This window comes from Nuphar pumila, chromosome 6 (genome assembly GCF_984573655.1).
Source record: "Nuphar pumila chromosome 6, dmNupPumi1.hap1.1, whole genome shotgun sequence".
Taxonomy (NCBI): domain Eukaryota; kingdom Viridiplantae; phylum Streptophyta; class Magnoliopsida; order Nymphaeales; family Nymphaeaceae; genus Nuphar; species Nuphar pumila.
Genome location: NC_143254.1, coordinates 1,876,683 through 1,900,525, shown reverse-complemented (window position 1 = coordinate 1,900,525; position 23,843 = coordinate 1,876,683). Strand labels below are relative to the sequence as shown.

Here is a 23,843-nt window from a genome sequence, read left to right as displayed (position 1 = left end):
CAACCCTTGTACCACTAACCCCACAAAGCAAATAATCAATGGAAAATCTTTATGACACTCTCCACTGGTGGTGCGTGATGATGATAGTGCTTCTTATTTAGCCTTCCTCACATTGAAGCTCTTCAGGAAAGATGAATACTTTGTCTTGGTTGAGGCAAATGAACCAAGTGGCGACTTCTTCAATATACTTTTGAGACCATCGTTTGGGGAAGGTTTGATCTCTTTGGTTACACCTCTGTACTTTCTAAGACCAAGCTTGATTGGAAACTTGGTAGGAGAGTCCCAAGCTTGATCAAAGGACCACTGGTCCTACTCCTATCATTGTGTTCAATGGTAGAACTTGGTTTTCTTTTGTTGGGCATTGTAAGATGTAGCGACTTCAACTTGATTGAAACCTTGAGGATGGTGGTAGAAGTTGAAGACCCTTGTTTTCCATTTTCGGTTGTATCTCCTTCACCATTGGTTGAAACATTCTCCTTTTTGGAGGGAAGCTGGTTTCTTTGTGCTGAGTTTGGAGAGAACAGATTTGAGTAGGTTGGTCTGAGGGCTTGGGGTTCCCTTTTGGTGTTTTGGGGCCTTTAGGACTCATGCTGTCCTTGGCTTCCTCATGAGCTTCTTGAGAGTCCATAGCTGCAACTCGAAAGAGTGGAAAGGAGAAGGGTGAGGGAGGAGATGTGGGGAAGATGGAGAGGGAAGGGTAGGCATGCATTTGTGTGAACGTGGGTGTCATGGTTGTTAAGAAATATGAATTGGATCAAGAATCAATGATCCGAAGCGGTTCTCACATGCAATGGTTTTCAATTGTTCAATGTTCAAAGTTCAAACCTTCCATCATTAGGATAAGGATGGGTTTCCATTTGAAAAAAAAGCATAAAGATTGTTTAAAACAACAGGATCAGCAAGTTACCATATTGTTTAAAACAACAGGATCAGGTGAATCTTTGAGGTGCTGCTACTGGGTCTGGACCCAAATCCAATGAAGTCTCAGTTAAGAAAAACCATACTGGGGTACTATAAGGATTACATGAACCTAACCTATTCCTTACTTGGTTAAAATAATATTTTTTTCCTTTTTTCACATTGAAAAAATCGTTGAATGTTAATCGAAACTCAGACGGGTGTGGGTCTAGTATGAAATTTCATAAATCATACCCAACTTTATATACTAGTTAGACCTTATGATGCTTCAATCTGGATTCTAATTGAACCTTTTTCTTTATCACCAAACCCTAACCCTATAGAGTTTTAGTACGGGTCATGTTCAGTCAAATCCAACCCATTGACACCCTACGAGGGTAGCAAATATTACCCCACAATGAAACACTATTTAATCTTTAACTTGTTTGTTTCCTAAAAAAACATATTTACCAAAAAAACAGTAAACTTGTCCGGTAGGATTTGGTCTCTCATCTTGTCAGACCCAACATCACATAAACCCGAACCCGTTTACATCGAGCAGGCACGGGCGAGCCTTACGGATCTGATATTCGTCCCGTTGATAGCCGTGGACCCGAAATTCTAATATCCATTCCCCTGTCTTGAAATCGGTTCTGGGGATGGCGCCGTGAGCGAAGAGCGAGAACGGCGGTCCGTCGGAGAACCGGAAAGCGTCTGAAAGAGAGAGAGTGCAGAACGCGAGGATCGCTTCTGGCTGGTCGTGAGAATCTGACTGGAGAATAGTGACTCCGGCCATACTTTCGGGCGCCATCCGCAGCGTCTCAAAATGTAAGCGACGACGAGAAAAAAATCCGAGCTCTTCTCCTGCTCTTTCAGAAAACCCTAGCCGGCGCTCATCTCTCTCTAGCTCTGAGATTCCTTTTCCGTAGTTCATTGCTGAGTTTCTGTGTTTTTTCTCGTCTATGGCGGTTCTGGACTGTTTGTGCGCGTTTAAGTAGTTATGGGGGTTGATCTTTGTGCAGGGCGATGGGTTCTTTCAAGTTGAAGGATCTACTGACGTCGTTCAGTACTTCTGCCGAATTCCTCGCCATTTCTTCCGGAGACGGTCGGATTAAGGTGAAGGATTGATTCTGTTCTTCATTCGTGTCAGTGAGCGAGTGTTGTCTTGTTCGTTGGAGGAGTAACTTTGCTTTAGGTTTAATTCGAATTATGCGTATTTGTCCTCGATACGGAATTGATCGCTTTTATTAACACACTTTTTTCTCTAGAGAGGGGTTTCCATTGTTGATCGTTTGCTTGAATTTGGTTCGGCCTCATTTACGGTTCTTAGATCCTTAAAGTTTGAACAAACATTTTTATTTCCCTAGAAATAACAGATGAGGAAGATAGGTTCAAAAAAGTTAGTTTATATGGTCTGGCCAACTACAAATGGTAGATAAGTGATTAGGATCTTGATTAGCAACTTATTGCATCATAAAGAAATAAAAAGTGGAATCTAGTAACACTAGAGAGTAAAGATCAACTATTTAAAAATAATGGCAAACCTTAGCCATTGATGCTACCTATGATCCAGTTTTGGTGGTGATCATTGTTGAATGAAATTGATCATTTTGAGTTTTTTATTGCACAGATATGGGACACACTGAAAGGCCAGATTCAAACCGAGTTTTCTGACATAACATCAACAGGAAGTGATGACTCCAACTTCTACACTCAAACAGAGAAGGGACATCTTTCTCTTGATTATAAGTGCATGAAGTGGGTTACCGTCCACAAAGAGGTATAATCTTCATTTAATAACTACGGCTCGTTTTCTTTTGTCTTTTTGTTTTTCAGAGTGGCAGATTGACTGGTAGTTTCTTTTGTTTGTGATGTGCAGAAGAAAAAGAAGAAACATGCGACTTCATTGTTGGTGTTAGGGACAGGGAGTGGTGATGTTTTTGCCTTTGATGTCTCTGCCGGGCTGTTGAAGTGGAGAGTCAATGATTGCCATCCCGGGTTTGTTTTCTCACGTAATCTTATTGTGTCTGACATGAACGAATTTGTGTGCACAGACATGTGTAAGGTTACTTTACAAGAAGTTCACAGAGCACTTAGATATGCAATTTCAATACTAAAATAAATGATGTCCAAGAGTCATGAGTTCCTCATCGGAATCAACATTTCTAAGTGGCGTTCTTCAATGGAAATGTGTTAACGCTGAGGAAAAATTACAATGAGTAAGCTAAGTGAAGCCTGGGATAGCTTTAAAATAAAGTTTTAAGAACCAGGCAAACATGTCAAACAGGCAGACATAGTAAGAACAAAAGTCTGCTTAGATTTGATTAAGAGTCAGTCGGTGCGGTGTATGTGGCTACTGGCAGACAAACGCTTCAACCTTTCCAAACCTTCCAAAGGTCTCGAAACTCTAGTAAGTTTTCTTTGTGGCAACAAACTGATCACATAATGGAACTTAAATACTCTTATCTATTTATTTCCTTTTAACGTCAAGAAATACTTGACCAAATATCACTTGAATTGGGTGTGATATGTCTACCCTCATCAACTTTCCTGATTAGGAAGGACCTACGGTTATTTCTAGCACCATTCACTTCCTTTACGTCACCTCAGTAATCTCATATTCATTTCAGGACTCTACATGAATCAGCCATAGTTCTGTATTGATTGCAAACCTAAAATAGGTTCTTTGTCTTCTCTTGGTTACCTGTGTATCCTCAAGGTGCTTGTCCTTTTCAGCTCACTTAGATCTGGCATGTTTCTTCTATTCATATGGTGTGAGTGATTGTGATAGAACTTGTTGATCATAAAACCTATAGGGGAAAAGGTCTTTCCTGTCTCGTAAGTGGTACTATCAAGCATTTTCACCACTCTTCCAAAATTTATTTTAAGAAGATCAAGAAAAAATGATTTGGCTGCACAGTGAAGATGTCTTTACCCTCTCCACACTTATTTTGTTTTCTGTGGTGTTTTCCTTCAAGTGTTTGGCATCTTTGTTGACCGTTTGTCATGGCCAAGGTGCCCAAGAACTTTGGTGCTTAAGCCTTTAAGATATTCTTATTTGTAAAGAGGATTTCATGCAATGAATGTTTTGAAGGGTTTTGAGCTGCATTTGGCAAACTATATGGTCATATGGAGTTCCAAGCCCCTTTGCCACATGGTCAAGTTGTTGGAGATAGGGATACAACATGAGCAAGCTGGGGAGACTATGGGATGTCTTGCTTCTATATCAATTTGTGTAAACTAGCCTATGAAAGAAAAGATTGTTTGGGATTTTCTAATTCACAAACAACTTGTTCTTTGTGGACTAGTTAGTGCATATGAAACCTGCACTTTTGGCAACATCCTTGTGTTTTTGTGTTGGTGCATGTAAAGCTTGTCTCGTTAATAGAAGATAGGGCAAATAAACAAGCCAAATGAGAAAATGTTGAGATGTTCAAGATCAGGTTGATTAGGCTGAGCCCTAGCTTCTCTTATGGTGAGCTGGACCCACCCTGAACCCATCCCAAGTCATTTTGTATTCATGGATCACCATGTGGTGGATTCAGTTTACATTTTTGCTGTTATATAATGTCACATCTTCACATTGTTCTTTTATAAAGTGGTTTTCGTATGGGAAAGGGAAGGTGTTGGTCACTCACACAGAGGATATATGTCATCATTGGTGGTGTCAGGTTGGTGGATGTCACCATTTGTTGGATCCTAGGAGGAGGGACATGGGGAGTTACAAGTAGGTTGTTTAGGCTATACTTGGATTTAAGCACTGTCACCGATATTGGCAATATTTTGAAAATATTGCGATAAATACTGATATTTTAGGGTAGCTGCTATTAAAGGTAATATCTCGTGATATTTTCAAAATATAGGCAGAAGACAAAATATCACTATATTTTTGGAAAAAAATCTTTATTTATTTATTTATTTTAAGTTTGCATTTCTTGTTTTTTGTTTCTTTTATATTTTAAAACCTTTAAAACATGTTTCTTTATATTTTGGAAAGAAAAATAATGCAAAACTTATTATTTTCTTAGCTTTTTTGTTATTATTTATATTTTTTAAACTCCCGAGATTTATGAACTTTTGAAAATCTCTCCAAAAAATTACCTTTAACGATATTTAAGATAGCTGATTCTTTTATTGGAAAAAGAAAAATAAGGAAACTAGATAATTTTAATGAATTATCTCACTCATATGGAAGGCAGGCCAGTCCTAACTAGTATGGACTGTGGAGTTAGTAGTAGTAATCATCTTGTAGGCTCAAATCATTATTTACACAGTTATTGTGCCATCTTTAAGTTGATGTGACTAACAACCTATAGTCTTCACTTTCATACTTTCGTACTCCATGTCAGAATCTTGTCATTTTTTTCATGGTGCTATTGTCGTTCAATACACATACAGATCTGAAGATTGGACCATCACATTATTGTCTTTTTGTGCTTGCAACACTGATTTTGATAATCTTTTGATGTATAGGGGGGTCAATGCTGTCTCTTTTTTGAGTCATAACTCGTGCCTCTATACTGCTGGTGCTGATGGTATGGTCTGCCGGCTTGATTCTAGTACAGGGGGTCTTCTGGAGAAATTTAGATCTTCTAAAAAAGCTATATCTGCCATTGCCATTTCATTGGGTATGACATTTTCATTCAAACACTTATACACTGTGATTCTTCTATATTATGTTAATAATACAATTCTTCTGATGATGTATTTTGATTCCCCAAACTGTCCATGTCCTTTCTTTTCTCAAGACATGTTTTCAAATTTCTTGCTTTGTAGAACAACCTTCTGAAAACTGGTGTTGTTGGTCAGTTAATAATTCAATATTGTGAATATACAAGTGATAGGCATTTGGTATTTAAGCAGCAGATGGATAACTGATCTGTGGGATGTAGTGGGCACTCTGGGACTGGTAACCTGATGTGTGAGCTTATGGTAATTTGTTTTCGTTTACATTGAGAAAACTATTTTGCACAGGTAAGATTCTGGTATGGCTGTACGACATGGGTACGGCTGGTATGACATGGTTTCCCAAACACGTAATATACGTGTAAAGCTCTTCTATAAAAGGAAAATGTGGAAAGTATAAAATATCTTGTGAAATATACAATGTATCACAAACTCTACAATGTGCTTGTGTTAACACTCAGAAGCATCCACATCAGCACATGTACCAGTGTTGCCGTGTGTATTTTGGACATTTTCAAGTACCAACTTTACATGGTGAGATCGTGGTTTGAAAATCTACTGTTTAATGTTCTAAATAAGTCCATGAAACAATAAAAATCTGAAAATGTTTTCATGCTTTTATGTCAATGATCTGGTGTCTCTTAGTTTTCACATGTTCTATCAAATTGTATTGGCTTGACTGCATGTGCAGCATTAGTTGATGAAGTCCTTTTGACAATCAGCCCTTCTGGCCTTAGTGGCTTATGAATTCTGCTTGCAGTTTGTCCTCAAACACTCGCACTTGAATACTTCTTTTGTTCCCGCCCACATTTTAAGTAAAATATTTGCCAACTAAATCTAAAAAAATCAGTCATTGGCCATCAATATGAAAGATGTCTTGTTTGACCTCTTTGAGAAAATGGGTTTTTCATATATTTCTCTTTCAATATGATTGGTTTTTTTCTTTGTTTTGGTTGCTTCAATAATATTTTTTCATGGTTAGATGGGAGTATGTTGGCTACAGCAGCTTCTCAAATAAAGGTTTTCAACTGTTTTGATAGTAAAAAGTTGCAGAAGTTCTCAGGCCATCCTGTGAGTGCTGCTTTCCTGTTAAATTGAAATCTTTTATGTTTTGCGGTTATGGCTTTCAGCTGTTACTATTATTTATCTATATTGTAACAGTTTTGGTCTGCTTTTGACCATCTTCATGATGTTTAGATAACGAATGTGCTGCTAGCATGAATAGGTCTCTGTTCGATGCATGATCTTCAGCGAAGATGGAAAATACATTGTCTCTTCTGGTATTGGCGAACGTTATGTGGCACTCTGGAAGACTGATGGTTGCAAACAGAAATCTGCCTATTGCGTTCTTTCATTGGATTATCCTGCTGTCTGCTTGGATATTAAGGGTAATGATTTTGATGGTTTATCAGTTTTAGCAATTTCCGAGAGGGGAGTTTGCTGGTTATGGTGTGGAAAGAATGTTGAAGAACTACAGAATATAATGCCTACAAAGATTTCAGTATCATCTTCAGTCCATGAAGCTTCTGGTTTAAAGGGCCATAGGGTTGCTGCACCTGCTGTACTTGCGGCAAAGTTACACAACAATGTAAATACAGAGACTATGTCACTTTTTGCTGCCTACGGTTCAATTATTAAGCCTTTATTCGAGAAACTCTTAGTAAAACATGGTACAGATGTAAGCCTATACACCACCAATGATGGGGTCTTTTTGCCAGTGGATAGCTCCAAGTCCATTAAGAAAAAGATGATGCAAACTAAAGGTATGCTATTTTTAATTAGTGTATAACTGTTGTTGGTGTTTATTTTATAAGATTCATATATATATATATATATATATATATATATGTTTATGGCTTAAAAGTGGAGGACTATGGTATATTTAGTGTGTGTTTGAAGCAATTATTCCGTACTCTCTCTCTCTCTGTGAACTTATTCTGAGATTATCTCCTGATTCTGAATGTTCATGATCTGAACCTTTTCATTCAAGTCCTGACCCATGACATGCATGTCTGGAATTGTTTACTGCATCCACTTTCACCTTGGATGGAGAGACTAAATAAATGTCATGTAATTGTTGGACAGTTATTGCTTTGGATCGTGCAAATGCTGAAGATGCTATGCTTCCAATTCCAAGGCTTCATGATTTCAGTGAGAAAAAGCAAGGGCGTGACAAACAGCACTCATCTCTTGATCTTAAGCAGACAGCTGTTGTCGCTGGTCATGTTGTCAGGGGTGAACTCAAATCCATGGATCACAGAGGTACTCATGGTCTTTAAGATTCTCATTGATTATTAATTCCAACAATCTCTAACTGTAGATGCTATTAGATCGAGAGGGCCTGTTGTCTGTCCAGGATTAGTACACCATCTCATTGTTTGAAGTTATTCCTTCCTAATATGTCACAAATCTGAATTCATATCATGCATAGTCACCGGAAATCTGGAACATATTACTATTATTGACACAGTTGCCTATTAATTTTATTTTTATTTTCCTCTTTTGTTTCTTGGAATTGATGTTCTCAGTGGAAGTTCTTTTGGTCTGTACTCTGTAGTCGGTCTCTTTTAAATTTGTGCCTATATGATCCTCTTCAAAGTCAATGTTTCATTTTATTGCAATCCAGCCTGAGCTTGTTCTTGGCTGCACCAAGCTTGAACAATATCATGCCATGACATATGAACATTAAATTTTGCTACAACAATTCTGATATTTTAAGATTATCTGAATACTTTTGACAAGATTTGGGAAAATTTCAAATATTTTGCAATATTTTCACATAAAACCAAGTTCAATATTTTATGATCAGAACATGAATGTAAATTTGATATCTTTTATAACTCCAAGAAAATGAAAAAAAATCTTTGCAAATTGGATAAATTGCTTACAGCCTACGCCTTTGACTAATTCTAGAAGCTTTTAGTTTGACCCTTCTATCCCTCGATGCTTCACTGGTGATTCCTGTTGGCTTAACTATGCTGTAGCTTGATCTATCATGCTTGATTCTGATAAAGTGTTGATGTTTACTTTTAGTATTGACAAATTTATTGCAAACAAGGGCAAAAACTCATGACCGATGCCACCATATTTTTATCCTTATGATTCGGGTTAAGATTAGGTTTAGCATACACTTTGTGGCAGATTGGTGTAGTTTAAAGCTGGGAGGGAAATGACAAAAGAACCAATATTCTCTTTGAGGAAGACTTGGTGTAGTCTGAGATGAACTTGGAAAACCCTGAAAGAAAAATGGTTGCCGAAGGTCTTGGTGACTTTAGTGGTGGTGAGGGTCGGGGTGAGGGAGGGAGTGGTCATGTGCCGAAACTGCGTTCACCCTTATCTGTAAATTCGAATGTCCTCTTTTCAGTTTAATTTGCATTTAAACTTGAATATCCTATTTCAGTTAAATTGGCAATGAAAATATGTATCACCCTTATCTGTAAATTTGAATGTCCTCTTTCAGTTTAATTTGCATTTAAACTTGAATATCCTATTTCAGTTAAATTGGCAATGAAAATCTGTATCATGCCTGCTAATCTATGCTTGTGATTAATGGCATTTTGTTTGTGACTGTTGTAATGAAACAAGGAGTCTTTACACACCTCACTCAAGAGGCACAAATCATACCGACAAATCATCCAAAGCACAAAAACCACTAAGGGCTTATGAAAAACGCAATCACAAAGTGCACATGCACAAGTCCATTATGAGACAATCCAAAAAGCACTAAGGCTTGTACAAGTACAAGAGTACATACAATAGCAAAAGGGAGACAACAATTAAAAATAATGAATTTATTCGTCAAGGCAAATAGAAGGGGCCTTAAACCCTTATTTATAGACAAGAAGAGGCCAAGAGGGAACCTCTAAATAGACGCTAGGAGGCTCTCAACGGTCATATTTATGACTGTTGGGAGTACTCACAACGACTATAAGAAGGCATTTAACAATAATGCCATAAAATATAAAAATTAAAAGAAGAATAAAGAAAAACCTATTTTTCTAACATGTACAAAATGATCAAAATGCCCCTGGTGGGCAACTTAAATTATATATATATATATATATATATATAAACTATCTATGAAATTATACATATAACTTAACACCCTCCAAACCAGAGTTGCCAGTCGAGGAAGCGGAAGCGGGAAACGGGAAGCGAGGCACTTCTAAAATTTTAGGAAGCGGGAAGCGCGGGACGACTTAGGAGCGAACCGGGAAGCGTCTCGGAAGCGACCTAGGAAGCATCTCGGAAGCGAACACAAATCATTGCTTATATACATAAATGTATGCACATTAATATATACTAGCAAAAAATGAAAGTTGAAAATTGAAATTATGTTATTAGTCAAAGGTAAAATCTATTTAGCCAAATTATCAAACAAGAAATAGATCCATTAGGATGTTATAGATTACAAAAATCACACGTTAATTCCTGGATAAAAGAAATAAAAGAAAATAGACACAATATTGATCGTGAAAGTATAACATACATTAGTATGTTTTGCGTTATAGCACTATTCTGACAGTATAAACTGAGTGGCTCTGATGCAACGAGTTGATAGAAAGAGTAAAGAAGTAAACTGTGCAAAAATTAGAAGAAAATCCTATTGACTTGTAAAGCTTATTTGTAGATTCTGCAGTGTAAAGTAAATCCATTGAACCAGTCGATACAAGCAGTTGGTGCTTTCGGAAGCCCTTGGAGACAACCCGTTTTTCTTACCGAAAATCTAATGGATCTAAATCTGATTACATAAAAACCCCAAAAATCGATGTCGGGAACCACCAAAAGAAGCAGTGTAACCCGACCCCTTAACAGAGGAAATGGAACCCTCTTGAAAGGGAAGAAAGAAGGAGATTAGGGAGGAAGAGAGAGCGACAACCAGAGTCTGGTATGTCTGCGTAGAGGAACAGACGACAGTCAAGGATGGTGAACTCCCTTGACGGAGCGTGAGTTGCCGGAAAACCTCTATTCTCCGTTTTCCCCCTCTTTTTCTTCCGAAAACTCGTGGAAGGCAGCAAAATCAGGAGCGTGAGTTGCGGTGAGGATGCAAGCTCCATTTTGGTGGCAACTCTATCGCCTACATTTCTTGTTTAGTCCTATGAAATTGCATGCTACTTTCGAGTTACATGAGATGGAGATACGTGAGATGGAGAGAAGAGATGGACAAATGGGTACGTAGTACGTACCTGAATGGATTCATCGTCGGTCGGTGGAGGTCGCCGGACGTCGGTGCAGGTCGCCGGATTTTGGATTTCGTCGATCAGTTGACAGAGAGAAGGGAGAAGGAGACTCAGATTCAGCAGAGGCAAAAAAAAACCCCTAAACTCTTTTGAGTTTTGTTTTCACGGGTTTTTCAAAATCTCTTTTTTGCCCTTACTAAAAAAACTCGTTCTTTTAAATTTTTTTGAAAAAAACTTTAAAAAAAGGATAAAACAGTAAATCTCACCTTGCAGTACCCCTTTAAAGGGGTACGCGTACCCCATTAAAGGGATATGCGTACCCCTTTAATGGGGTACACGCTTCCCAAAATAAATGCACGCTTCCCTGTGCATTTCGGAATCATCACATTTTGCACTTCCGAAGCGCGTATCGGGGAAGCGCGCTTCCCCTATTGGACATGCGCTTCCGGTAACTCTGCTCCAAACTTACGGTGATGAAACCGTAAGTTTGCAAATACAAAAGAACCCATGTCTTTAAAAGTCGTCATAGTCTCCATCATGTTTCTTCATTAGTTCCTTCTGTTGAAGGATGCATAAAGTCTTCAATATTTCTGTTCAATCATTTGCTCAAAAATGACTCTTTAATACTTGGAAACCTGTATATAGATGAACAAGTCAAATATTCCAGCTATACAAAAGAATATATGTCATAAAAACAAACATTTTAAAATATTATTTGTTCAAAATATATTGATATTATTGAAGGAGTCCTAAATCATTAATCACTTTAAACATTCATGAAAACATTTATGGAAATATGCACAATACCCCAATACATCGAAATGAGAAAGTAAAACCTACTAAGAAAACTTCAGAGTCATGCATAAGATGTGAACAACTCAAGAAACAACCAATAAATAAAAAAGTTAACTTTAGGATAATCAACACATATATTTATCAAGAAAAAGCACATTAATGCATGCAAGATATGAAATAGGATTTATACCATGAATAAATGACTCACAAAAAGGTGTTTAATCATAAAATCTCACAAATATGCTTATTTGACTCATAAATATATTTCCTTTTGAGAACAAGTCATTTTTACACAACGAAAGATATAAGAAATAATTCAAATAATTCAATAAAGGTTAAGATAGGACAAATATGACAAACATGACAAACATGGATCAATCAAACATTATGTTTTAGAAGCAATATTAATCATGCATATATGAATAAATCATGCAATAGTTTAGAGCCAATGAAAGAGTCACTTATAGACCAATAAAACTTTTCTAAGAGAAAATAACTTATAAGAGATTTAAAATTCTACAAATCTCACAAAATAATATTTTTGCAAATAGTAATATATTTGCAAAACACACAAGGCAACCTATCATGAAACAAATTTAAAGTGTCCTTAATCATGCACTTAAAGCATATTCGATGCAAAATGCATGAAAATATTTCAATAACCATTTTTCATATAAAGATAAATGAGTAGTAAATGTTCAGAAATTTTGTGAATAGATTTAAAAAATCTTATATAACACAATGAATACAACAACAACAACGCCTTCATCCCACACAATTGGGGTCGGCGATATGAACCAAAAAGGAAATCATTCTGGGTCCTCCACATGAATCCTTCTCCTCCAATCATTTCTATCCAATGTCATTTCCTCGGTAAGGTTCAAATCATTCATATCCTTTTTTATCATCTCCATCCAAGTCTTCTTAGGCCTACCCCGACCTCTTTTAGCTAATATATTTTCCCATTTCTCCATCCTTCTAACCGGAGCATCATTAGGCCTTCGCCGAATATGCCCAAACCATCGTAAATGATTCTCACTCATCTTATTTTCAATGGATGCAACGCCTACCTTACGTATTTCCTCGTTCCGAATCTTATCTTTTAGTGTATTTCCACACATCCATCGAAGCATACACATCTCAGTTATACTCATTTTTTGAAAATGATGTCTCTTGGCAGCCCAACATTCTGTACCATATAGTAAAGCGGGTCTAATTATCGTCCTATAAAACTTCCCCTTCAACCGCAATGGCATTCTACGATCGCACAACACTCCAGTTGCACTTTTCCATTTCATCCACCCAACCTTAATCTTATGATTTACATCTCCATCAATTTCTCCATTCTTTTGAATGATAGATCCCAAATATTTGAAACAGTCATCCACCGCTATTTCTTGCTCACCAAGCTTCACTACACTCTCATCACTACTTCGTTGCTTACTAAACTGACATTCCATATATTCTGTCTTACTCTTACTCAACGTAAAACCTCTTGCTTCCAAAATCTGTCTCCATAATTCTAACTTAGCATTAACCCCAACTCTATACTCATCAATCAAAACAATATCATCAGCAAACAACATACACCACGACACATTCTCTTGAATTGATCTCATAAGTTCATCTATCACTATAGCAAAAAGGAAAGGGCTTAATGCAAATCCTTGATGTAACCCAACCGTTATAGGAAAATTGTTTGTCACCCCTCCACAAGTGCGGACATTGGTTACTACTCCTTCGTACATATCCTTAATTATACTATTGTACTTGAGAGAAATACCTTTCTTCATCATTGTCCACTAGAGAACATCCCTAGGTACTCTATCGTATGCCTTCTCTAAATCAATAAAAACCATATGCAAATCTTTGTTCGCCTCTCTATATAACACAATGAATGATGTTTGTAAATTTCAACAATAGTTTGACCATCACAAGCTATCACCTCACTGGACCTTCAATTCTCAAAATCAAGTATATTAGTGACTAGAACAAGAGCATAAACATAAAACCACTAAAGGGCCAAAGACACACACGAAGGTATGTATAAACATCTCTTGTCTACATATAATGACATTCAAAACAAGTGTATCAACGACTAACACAAGATAATCATTATGTCAATAATGTGTTAAAATCACACACGAAGGTGTGAATAAAAATCTCTTGTTTACATATAATGACACTAAAAAAACAAGTATATCAACAACTAGATCAAGAGTATAATGGAAACACACTAATGTCACAAAAAAAGGATATCAATTTTAACAATCCTTTGAAACACCATGGTTTTAAACAATAGATTGCCATCACATGTAAATAGAGTTATAAGCATCCGTAATAATAACAATGGCCAATCAACAAATAAATGATACTCACAAATCCAAAGATCAATCAACCGTCAGTTAGAGCCAAACCGCAAGTTGACAATCTAAATTGACATAAAATGAGGTTCACACAATTCACTCCAACAAACGTCTCTGAACAAATAACATGGCCAAGAGAATGATGCATTATATAAAATTTTGTGATGAACAATCCAAATGCCACAAAAGGCAATACATACTCACATAATTCAATTTTCAAATAGGTGAGTTCGTATTGAATATTCGATGTGAAAAAGAAAGTTTCAAATCAAGTCCAATAAAGTTAGGTAAAAACCTTGTAAAGATTTGTGCAATCATATGCACACAAGATATTAATTTATAATTTTTCATAAACCTTGTAAGTAAAGACAATCAAGGTTACATCAATAACAATGAAGAATGAGTATGACCAATATAAATAAGTTATATATAGAGAGAACTCAATCTAGATTATAAGTCTATTATGAGATAACAATGGTATATGATATAAAAGGGGTCAAAACTTACAAAGGTTATCAACAAACCATATACAAGACCAAGAGCATACCCAAGCACAATAAATCATGGATACTCTCAAAGATATTAAAATTCATGCATATCCAATAATCTAATAACTTTAAGGCCACATAAAATCTACTATAATATTTAACATTTTATAAATGACAAGAACTGTTAATCAAGAAAATTAGTGTTCATTAAAGATCCAAGTGGATAAGCACAAGTGTCCATTAGGGGCACACCAACGAAGCCCACAAAGGGCATCCGTAAAAGGTTCAAGATGAAATTGTTATTTGTTCAACAAAAAGAAAGAGTCATAGAAAACATATAATTATAGTAACTAGAGTCCTTAAGAAATCACATCGAACATAATTTTTAATATATTATAGGAATATACACAAATAATCATAAAGACATTAATATGCCCAAAATATACTTTGAATTAATATGTAAGGAAATGAAGGTCTCCAAAGATGTTCACCAATGAAAGGAAACAAGGTCCTCCAAAAGATATTTACCGCAACAACAAAGTGGACACTCAAAGAGTTCCACCAAAGTACCAAAGGAACATTCACAAGCCACAAAATGGGCTCACACTAAGTCACCAACAATGGACACTCAAAAGAGTTCCACTAAAATGCCAAAAAGATTCACTCATAAACACCCACTAAAGGGGTACAAGAACAAGAACAAGAGATAAAAATATTGATTTTATTGATCATAAGTTCATAACACATGCAAGAAGCATTAACTTATTTTAAAAAACTCTACATAGATTTCAAATAACATGTCTTGACATGTGCATGAAATTATCAATAATCATAAAAGTGTTCAAAATTTTTCAAAAAAATATATATATACTTTGAATGAACACTTACCCAAATTTATTAATGGATATATATGAGAGCATAAAAAAACATATATTTTTGTAGAAAAGTAAAAAATGGACGATTTATCATAATGAGCTCAACAATATCCTACTTATGAGTTAATATCAAAACACAAACTCTAGTTTCAATTTAATTTTTAAAGAAAACACATTTTACACCATTAAAAAATAACCATAATATTTCAAACAAAATTTTCAAAAATATATAAATACCTTTTTAAAGATAGAGAACTAAAAAATAGTCATATATATAAGGATTTTAGAATACATACCGAAGCCCACATCATGTAGCTCTATTTAACTTGAAAGATTATAAGAAAGAGAGAGAAAGATGTAGATACCACGATCACGTCATGATCACACTTCAAAGGTCCAAGAACACCCTCGCTCTGATACCATGTAATGAAACAAAGAGTCTTCACACACCTCACTCAAGAGGCACAATCACACCCACAAATCGTCCAAAGCACAAAAACCACTAAGGGCTTATGAAGAGCGCAATCACAAAGTGCACATGCACAAGTCTACTATGAGACAATCCAAAAAGCACTAAGGCTTACACAAGCACAAGAGTGTGTACAATATCAAAAGAGGGACAACACTTAAAAATAATGAATTTATTCATCAAGGAGCTTCAAAGAAGCTTACAAATACAAGGGGCCTTAAGCCCTTAGTTATAGACAAGAAAAGGCCAAGAGGGAACCTCCAAATAGATGGTGGGAGGCTCCCAACGGTCATATTTGTGACCATTGGGACTACTCCCAAGGACTATAAGAAGGCATTTGACAAAAATGCCCTTACATAATGAGATAAAATACAAAAAATTAAAAGAAGAATAAAGAAAAACCTATTTTCTAACATTTACAAAATAACCAAAATGCCCCTGGTTGGCAACCTAAATTACATATATATATATATATATATATATATATATATATGTGAAATTATACATATGACTTAACAACTGTAACGTACATTGCCTGGACAATCCTACCAGGAGCCATGTTCAAACATTTGTTGTCATTGACTTTTGTAATTTTTGTGAAAAATTATGAACATCCTGATTATTCAGTTTTGAAACAACCAAGAATTTCTTATTGGCTTTCAATCTTGAAAAAAGTTACATTGATAGTTTTAAAACCCTCCTTTTTTAAGTTAATGTGCTTTAGTCTTTTGTATGTGGGTGTTATGCACACACACATGCATAGTCACACCTCCAAAAGGGTATGTGCTGTTTACCACATTTTATGGGGTTTAACAAGTTCACCAACTCATGATGATTTTTGCAATACCATACTGATGCATGTAATTAGCTGACAGCTTTGTGACGTGGTATTTTTAAAAAGATAACGAAAACCACACAATTCTTATAGATGTTTAAAACTCCACTACTATCTTGCATATCTTGGAAATATCTTGATTTTATCTGAAAATTGAATATATGATGATTTTTCTGTCTTTATATATTTGATTTGTCTGTTTTGGAATATTATTTCCCATTTAAATTTTTGGCTTTAATTTATATATTCTAATTTATTTGATTGTGTGAGATTTTCTCAGCAAAAATCTGAAGAAAAATGAAAAACTCAAATTTCAATAAATTCATAGCCAGTAAAATGACGTTTCTAGCTTTTATGACTATGGTTTGTATGTTGTCACTGCCAAGGATGTCCTTGAAAAAGTTCACATTTACTAAAAACCCACTTATTCATCCTTATAGTAAATTAGAATGTGCCTGTTAATGGCAGTTACTGCATTTGCATGTCTTCCTCATGTGCCTGCTAACAGGGCAGGACATCATGGTGCACTTTGACTTCATCATGGACCTTAGTTATTGATTTCTTACAATTGTTATACACCATAAGCATTACATTTAACTTGTATATACCTGGATCTATGCAGATGAGCAAGGGCAAATGAAAGAAGAGGATGTAGGAACAAATTATATGGAGGAAAAGCTCATATCTCTGGGAATTCTCAATAAAAGCAATGAGCATAATTATGATAGAGAAACTTATCTAAAAATTTATAAAGGCCTTCCTTTCTATTCATCTGAATTAAATGAGGTTCATCAAGGCTACAGTAACTTATTTATTCAAGGTGGTGTGCCGTTAAAGAAGGTTAGTTGATTTCTATGGAACAAGTTTCAACATAGAATATGATGTTAGTCTTACATGTTTGTTTTTTGGATGAAAGTTTTCTCTCGTCATGCTTGTCAATGAGCTTTTGTATATTTTTACATGATAGATAAGGGCGGCAATTACTTCGATGAGCTCTGCTGATGCATACAAATTTCTTAAATTCTTAACAGCTATGTTGAGATCGAGGTTTGTATGTTTTCCACCCCTGAATTGATTGAGTTGTCTTGAATTGATTTCTCAGTTTGTGCTGTTTGTTGAACAAAGATTGTGTGTGATGGTTTTTTCCAATTCTCATTGTTATTCGCATCACCAATCAATATGGAAGATGTTTCTTAAAAGGCCTCTAAATGAGCTAACAAGTTACGAAAACTGAAAATAAAGGAGTAACATGTTCATGAATGGGAATTGCATGGTGCATCATTTCAGGATGTGGCACCATGCGTGGTATAGACTATAGTTGGTTGCATTTCTTGGTAAGGGCTAAAGGCATGTTAATACACCAAGTTGTTGTGTCCGCTATCCTAGGAAAATAAGACAGTTCATTTGAGCAAGCAGTTTTCCTCTTACGCCATAATGAATGGCTTGAATATTGGTTGAAAGCAGTCATTTATTGCTGGGTTTGCTTGATCGTTGGTTCAATATGGAGTACTGATGAATATTGTGTGCGTGGAGATGCATGTGTCCTGAGTGTGTTGTGTATTTGTTTGAATTGTCTATCTTATCAAGATCAACCATCCATCCAGGATCCTGGATGATGCCAATTCTCTGTCATTGACCTTAGCTTAGGACATACTGACAATGTTTATTCTTTTCTTTGTTAGAGGTATATAATGTAGATGTAACAAAAGAGAGAAGAAACTACACACAGATAATTAGCGTTGATCAGATTCTGCTAAGCCCATCATATATAACATTATAAATAAATCAGCCAGGAGTTCTTTGATTGGTGAGAGCTCTGGTTGGAAGTTCTTAATTTTAAAATTTTTCATATAAATGTCTGTCCAGTTTAGTATGGTTGATCCTTCTGATTGCCATGTTGAATAAATGACACTATTGAGCAACAACAAGCTAATAAGCCGAAAACCTCATGGTCGGCTGGTTAATTTACAAGCCTTGAGTGGAATTTGATGCTGGCTAAGATGGTTGCAGAATCTTGAAAGTTACTGTTTTGCTTGGATCACCATGTTAATTGATATATATATATAAGGGCTGTCAATGCTCAAGAAAGAGTGGAAACCCTTGAATAACTACACTATCTTTGATACAGTGTACTATATGGTTTTTCCAAATGGTTTGTTAGCCTGAAGTGCATAGATTAGTATCCTTAGTTGATGACATGCATAATGTATAGATGTAAAAGATAGATACTATAAGGCATCAGCTTTGTTATGTTGCTGTCTAGGTTTGGTAAGAATATGCAAGTTGATTGATTTCTTTTTCTGAGGTACGTTGAACTACCCATCAAATTTGTGTACATTGCTTGACTTGTTTCTTTCCTCTATTTGAAGTTTTGAAATGTACTAGGTAGAGCTTCTGCAGAGCAAAATCATACCTATCTCTCAGTTGTTTTGGTGTATTTGAGATTCTAAAATTAGAAAAGTGAAAGAAAGAAAGAAAAAAGAAAAATAAGAAAGGGTTGCATCCTAATCTAGCTCTGAGGCTTCATAACCAAATTATCCAGCGGCCCATTCAGATTTAGGGGGCGTTTGCTTGTCACGGAAGAGAGTGCTGCGGCACCTCTTCCGCAGACTCTCCTTCCACTGAAAAGGAATCGGATCCCCCCCAACGGAAACCTTTTCTGCTGAAAAGGGGGGTCCAGTGTTGATTCCGGTCTCTCTTTCCTCGCCGAAAGGGAACCCGATGTTTGTTTTGCCACTGTGAGCCCTGCAGAAACACATTGACGGGCATGCGTTTCTGCGGAAAGCCCCAGCTTTCCGTGACAAACAAACATTCCCTTAGAGATTCAGGGAAAGCTTAGGAGATGGAAAAATGGGAATTTGATGAGGGAGAGTTTGAACTTTGAAGCTATGGGAGAAACTGGTTCCATTTATTTGGATAGACCCAAGACTCCTGCTGATTGAAAATCCTCAATTGCATGGTCAAAAGAAGGTTGAAATCTAGGAATGTCCTAATTACTACTAATTTTGGTGGGATTTGGAACTGTCAGAAAGGGGTGATTAATATTGGCAAGCCTTCATATTACTCTTATTTTCTCAAATTTTCTAAAACAAATGTCGGCCTTCAGAAATCCAAATCCCTAAAATTTTCTGATGGTCTCCTGGACCTAAATCCCCTAATAGACCAGCTGGCTTCATTACTGCTTGCAGATTTTGGTTGCCACATGCCATTTTTATCATTGGAGCATAACCCTCAGCTGACCTTGACAGATAGCGTTCTCAGAGCCGGACCTGTAAAGAGGGCAATGAGGCTTGGACCTCAGGGCCCAAAAAAGTTTTAGGGGCCCATTTTTAAGGCCTGAGCTCCCCATTTGTTTAGAAAAGGTTCGGGTAAAGGATCAGACCCGGATCCTTTACCCGACCCGGATCCGATTAAACATTAAAAACCCATGCGCCCCCTCGTCTTCTTCAATCTAAAACCCCGAGCTCCCCATTTGTTTGTTATTTTGATTCTTTAAAAAAATTTCGGAGGCGCTGCCCCCGAACTCCTACTATTAATAGGGGGCCCATTTTTTCCCTCCGCCTCAGGCCCCATAAAACACAGGTACGGCTCTGAGCATTCTTGCCTAAGTGCTAGTTACATAGTGGAAAGCCATTGAACCCTTTGACTTTATTATCAGCCTGTGATCAAATGATGATTTTGATCTCTTCCAAGATAAAAGGGGCCTCTAGTAGTTGTAGCTTTTCTCCTTGACAAGGGGGAAGGTAATGCAGTCAGGTGGTTTGCCTCTTCTCAAGGAGCAGGGAATCTTGCTTCAGGGCGGGTGGTGGCTTTAGAATGTCTGTTCTTTTTTCTCAGGTTTGTTAACCAGAACGATGCTGAATAACATTGTGAACTCAGTGAAAGCAGTATTGAGGAATAAAACTGTCAAAAATACTTAACTGAACGGTGCAAATTTTTGAGCATGTCACAGTGAGTCAGAATTCAGAAATGATGCAAGGAAAGTTCACAGAAATAAATTTGGTGTGTCAAGAAGTTGGCTAGCTGTTTCCAAAGGCGTTATTGGTATGATTGCCATATACTACACATTCTGAGCTTCTTAGAGAATGGAAATTCCATCACGAATGAAAGTAGCAGAAAATGGTAAGTAGTGGAAATTCTCAGATATGGACATTCCTCACTTTGAATCTAATGAATAGGAGCTTCTGCCTTGAAGTTGGGAACAATCATCTTGTTATCTGTGATGAGGAATTAAGATAATGGATTACCAAAAACTGTTTGTTCTTAACTTACTCAGAGGTGGCTCTTTCAACAGCAGATTTCCAGAAAACTGTTTTTCCCCTTGTGGACCATGCTCACAGTGTTTCTATCTAGGTTATGTGTGTCCCAGGGGAATTGTCTATATCTGTTACAAACTATGTCACACAGACTCGGCTAGGGGGTCGACGCACCTGCGTCGACATGCCCCAACACGGGTGCGGCTTCGGACATGGGGCAGACACGTTCAACCAAGTGTTGGACTCGGTCAACGCACCAGGGCCGAGTCCATCCACATTTTGGACTCGGTCAACTTTGACTGAGTCTATTTTTGTCTATTTTAGGGCAAAAAACTAAAAAAATGTTTTATATATATATATATATATATATAGCTGTGTCCCCTAATGGGCACAACTTTGATCGAGTCTTATTATTGTTATATATATATATATATATATAATTTTAAATATATATATACATATATATAGCCGTGTCCCCATGTCCAAAATTTTTCAAATTGCTCCGCACCCGTGTCGCACCCATACCCGCACCCATGTGACATAGGTTACAAAACATGCAATGTCATCTAGGGCATTGACCCTTCCAACAGTCAGTTGTCACCATACAGGTGCCTTATAACTTGTACATCTTGTGGCTTGGAAGTTGACAATTCTCATGTATCTTTTCTCATAGTAGATCCAATTTTACTGATTCATTTGGGTGGTACTGTTTTCTAGGTTGTTGATTTGACATGAGTTGGTTTGCTTAAGTGTTCCTAAGAGGTCACAGTGACTTATATTTCCTTGGTGTCAAGTTGTCAACACTTTTTTGCAGTCTGTTGCTAAAGTCGTTGCCTCTTTGTGCAGATCAAGCAGTGCAAGGCATGTCCTCCCATGGATACACTGTATTTTGGTGACTCATGGTAGACATATTATGTATGAAGAGCCATCTAATGAAACACTTGACAATGTTCTCGAGGTACTTTGCCAGTAAGAAGTTATTGAACTTCTTGATCATATTTATGTGAAGTTGTAAATTTTCATGTATTTTCTTTTTTAAAATGGTGCCTGTTTTAGCATATATTTCTCCATGGACAAATCTTGTTACTTTTTTCTTGGCAAGAAATATTTCAAGAATTTTGAAAAACTGTTTTTTGGAGAAAATATTGAGAAAAACGATATGCTATGTAACAGGGATTCGGCTAGCAGGGTGCCGCACCCGCGTCGACTCGACGCGGGTGCGGGTGTGGTCAACCCGACCCTGGATGCGTTGACCGCACCCAGGGTCATTTAAATTGCCCTATGAAATGGGCTGCAGAATTTTAAAAAAAATCTTGGGGGGGGGGGGGTGCCCCCCTATAACCCCCCGCCCGCTGACCGTGCAGCGGGACCCACACCGGGGGAACCCCCGGACCACCTTTTATATATATATATATATATATATATATATACATTTTTTGCCCCTGCCGCACCCCCGCACCCGGGTTTTTTGGAAGTGCCGAATCCCCGCACCCGCACCCATGTGAGTCGATATGTTTTTAACATAGAAAGAAAATAAAAATCATGCAAAAAATTGTGATATATTGGAAATAGGCAATAAATCATGATTCTCGCCTTCTGTGAAGTTATCAGAATAGAATAGCAAGAAATTGAATTTGCTGATACTTGGGATTATGTTGTCACTATGAATCAGTGGTGGAGAGGAAGTGCAATTATTGTATGTGACAATATTGTATCAGATGCATATAGTTAGGCCATTCACCATTGCTTTTCCCATGTGGCCTTACACATGATGTATGTATTCACATGCTATGACATTCTGCTATTATGCATAAACATGACATACTGCAAAAGAGTGATTAACTGCTTATAAGTTATAATTGCACTTCCCCTTGTGCTGTGCATGAGAGAACCATGCATAGTTTGTTGTTACGAACCATGAATGAAGAGTCTTGTTTACCTCACATTGTCAGAATATAAGATGGACACCATATTCTGATGCAAAAGCTGTGAGAAGATGTTATATAACAAAATGCAGAAGTTAAAGTGCAGAAATTTTACTGGCCTTGGCCTCCTGAGATCCTGTTCCTTTTGCAGGCAACACTGTTCAAAAGTTCAACAGTTCAATCTTTGCTACAGCTATCTGGTCGACTGCAGCTATTGATGGCTCAGGTTTATAAACTTCCTTCTTTGGCCAGTTTGCATTCCATTTAGTGGTTGGTAATATGCCTCTTCTTTGCAGATATCCGCTAACAAGGCCAACAAAGATGAAGCTGCAGCAGGGCCGAGCAATCCGTCGATGGATGAAAATGAAGAGGATGAGGATGAGGAGGAAGATGTTGATATAGTTCAGTTTGAGTCTTCCGAAGGTGATAAGTCCCCAAGTGATACTGATGTTGACATGCAGGACCTTGGAGCCTAATGACTTAAAGGTGCTTTCTCTGTTGATTTTAGTTTTGCTACTTCTTACCAACGTGATGATTAATAATCCTGTTCTGTTTAATTATATGATTATATTCAGCTAATTTTATGAGTTTTCTTTTGATTAGCCAAAATTATATCCATGATGTCTGTTGACAGTAGTACTCTCCAAGAATTGATAATGATTTGTATTTTGTCTCATAATGTTATATCTAATGTTTTGGGCATTTCTTTTCTTGGCAGTTGTGCGATTATAATGGTGCTAATACTTTGGTGGTATCTTGAAACCTCTGAAGCGACCTCAAATGGCGTGGGTGTTTTGCTAATTAAAAAAAAATGTAAATTCCTTTGGTTTTTTGAAAGTTGAGCTCCTACTATCCATTTTGCTGCATGAAAAGTAAAACTTTTGTGCACGAGGAAATTTTGTTGACGCTGAGAGATTCTTTTTGAGATTAGTCATGTGTTTTTTATGTTGCTTTGTCGCTCTAACATAATGTTACTCATGCCACTCCATGTATCCAGTGTCCTCTCGTTTTGCTGGTCATGGTTTGACTCAATCAGTTATGTACAATATTTTCTTGTTTCAAATGTTTCTT

At 36.8% G+C, this 23,843-nt stretch overlaps 1 protein-coding gene across 1 annotated transcript; it reads left to right on the top strand.

Annotated features, from left to right (window-relative positions):
• Positions 1-1,515: 1,515 nt before the first annotated feature.
• Positions 1,516-23,832, top strand: LOC149833642 (uncharacterized). The gene is made up of 14 exons (XM_090009792.1): positions 1,516-1,725; positions 1,920-2,013; positions 2,528-2,677; positions 2,777-2,895; positions 5,371-5,525; positions 6,566-6,654; positions 6,809-7,346; positions 7,669-7,845; positions 17,214-17,431; positions 17,559-17,638; positions 21,694-21,805; positions 22,924-22,998; positions 23,069-23,258; positions 23,491-23,832. Coding segments are annotated over exons 1-13 (1,989 nt in total). The 5' UTR covers positions 1,516-1,723; the 3' UTR covers positions 23,249-23,258; positions 23,491-23,832.
• The last annotated feature ends 11 nt before the right edge of the window (positions 23,833-23,843 follow it).

What these genes read in the sequence shown, in the direction of transcription:
- LOC149833642 (XM_090009792.1), top strand. An exon ending in AAAGATGATGCAAACTAAAG is followed by an intron (nt 7,347 to 7,668) that starts GTATGCTATTTT and finishes ATTGTTGGACAG; the next exon opens with TTATTGCTTTGGATCGTGCA. An exon ending in GTGGTGTGCCGTTAAAGAAG is followed by an intron (nt 17,432 to 17,558) that starts GTTAGTTGATTT and finishes TTTACATGATAG; the next exon opens with ATAAGGGCGGCAATTACTTC.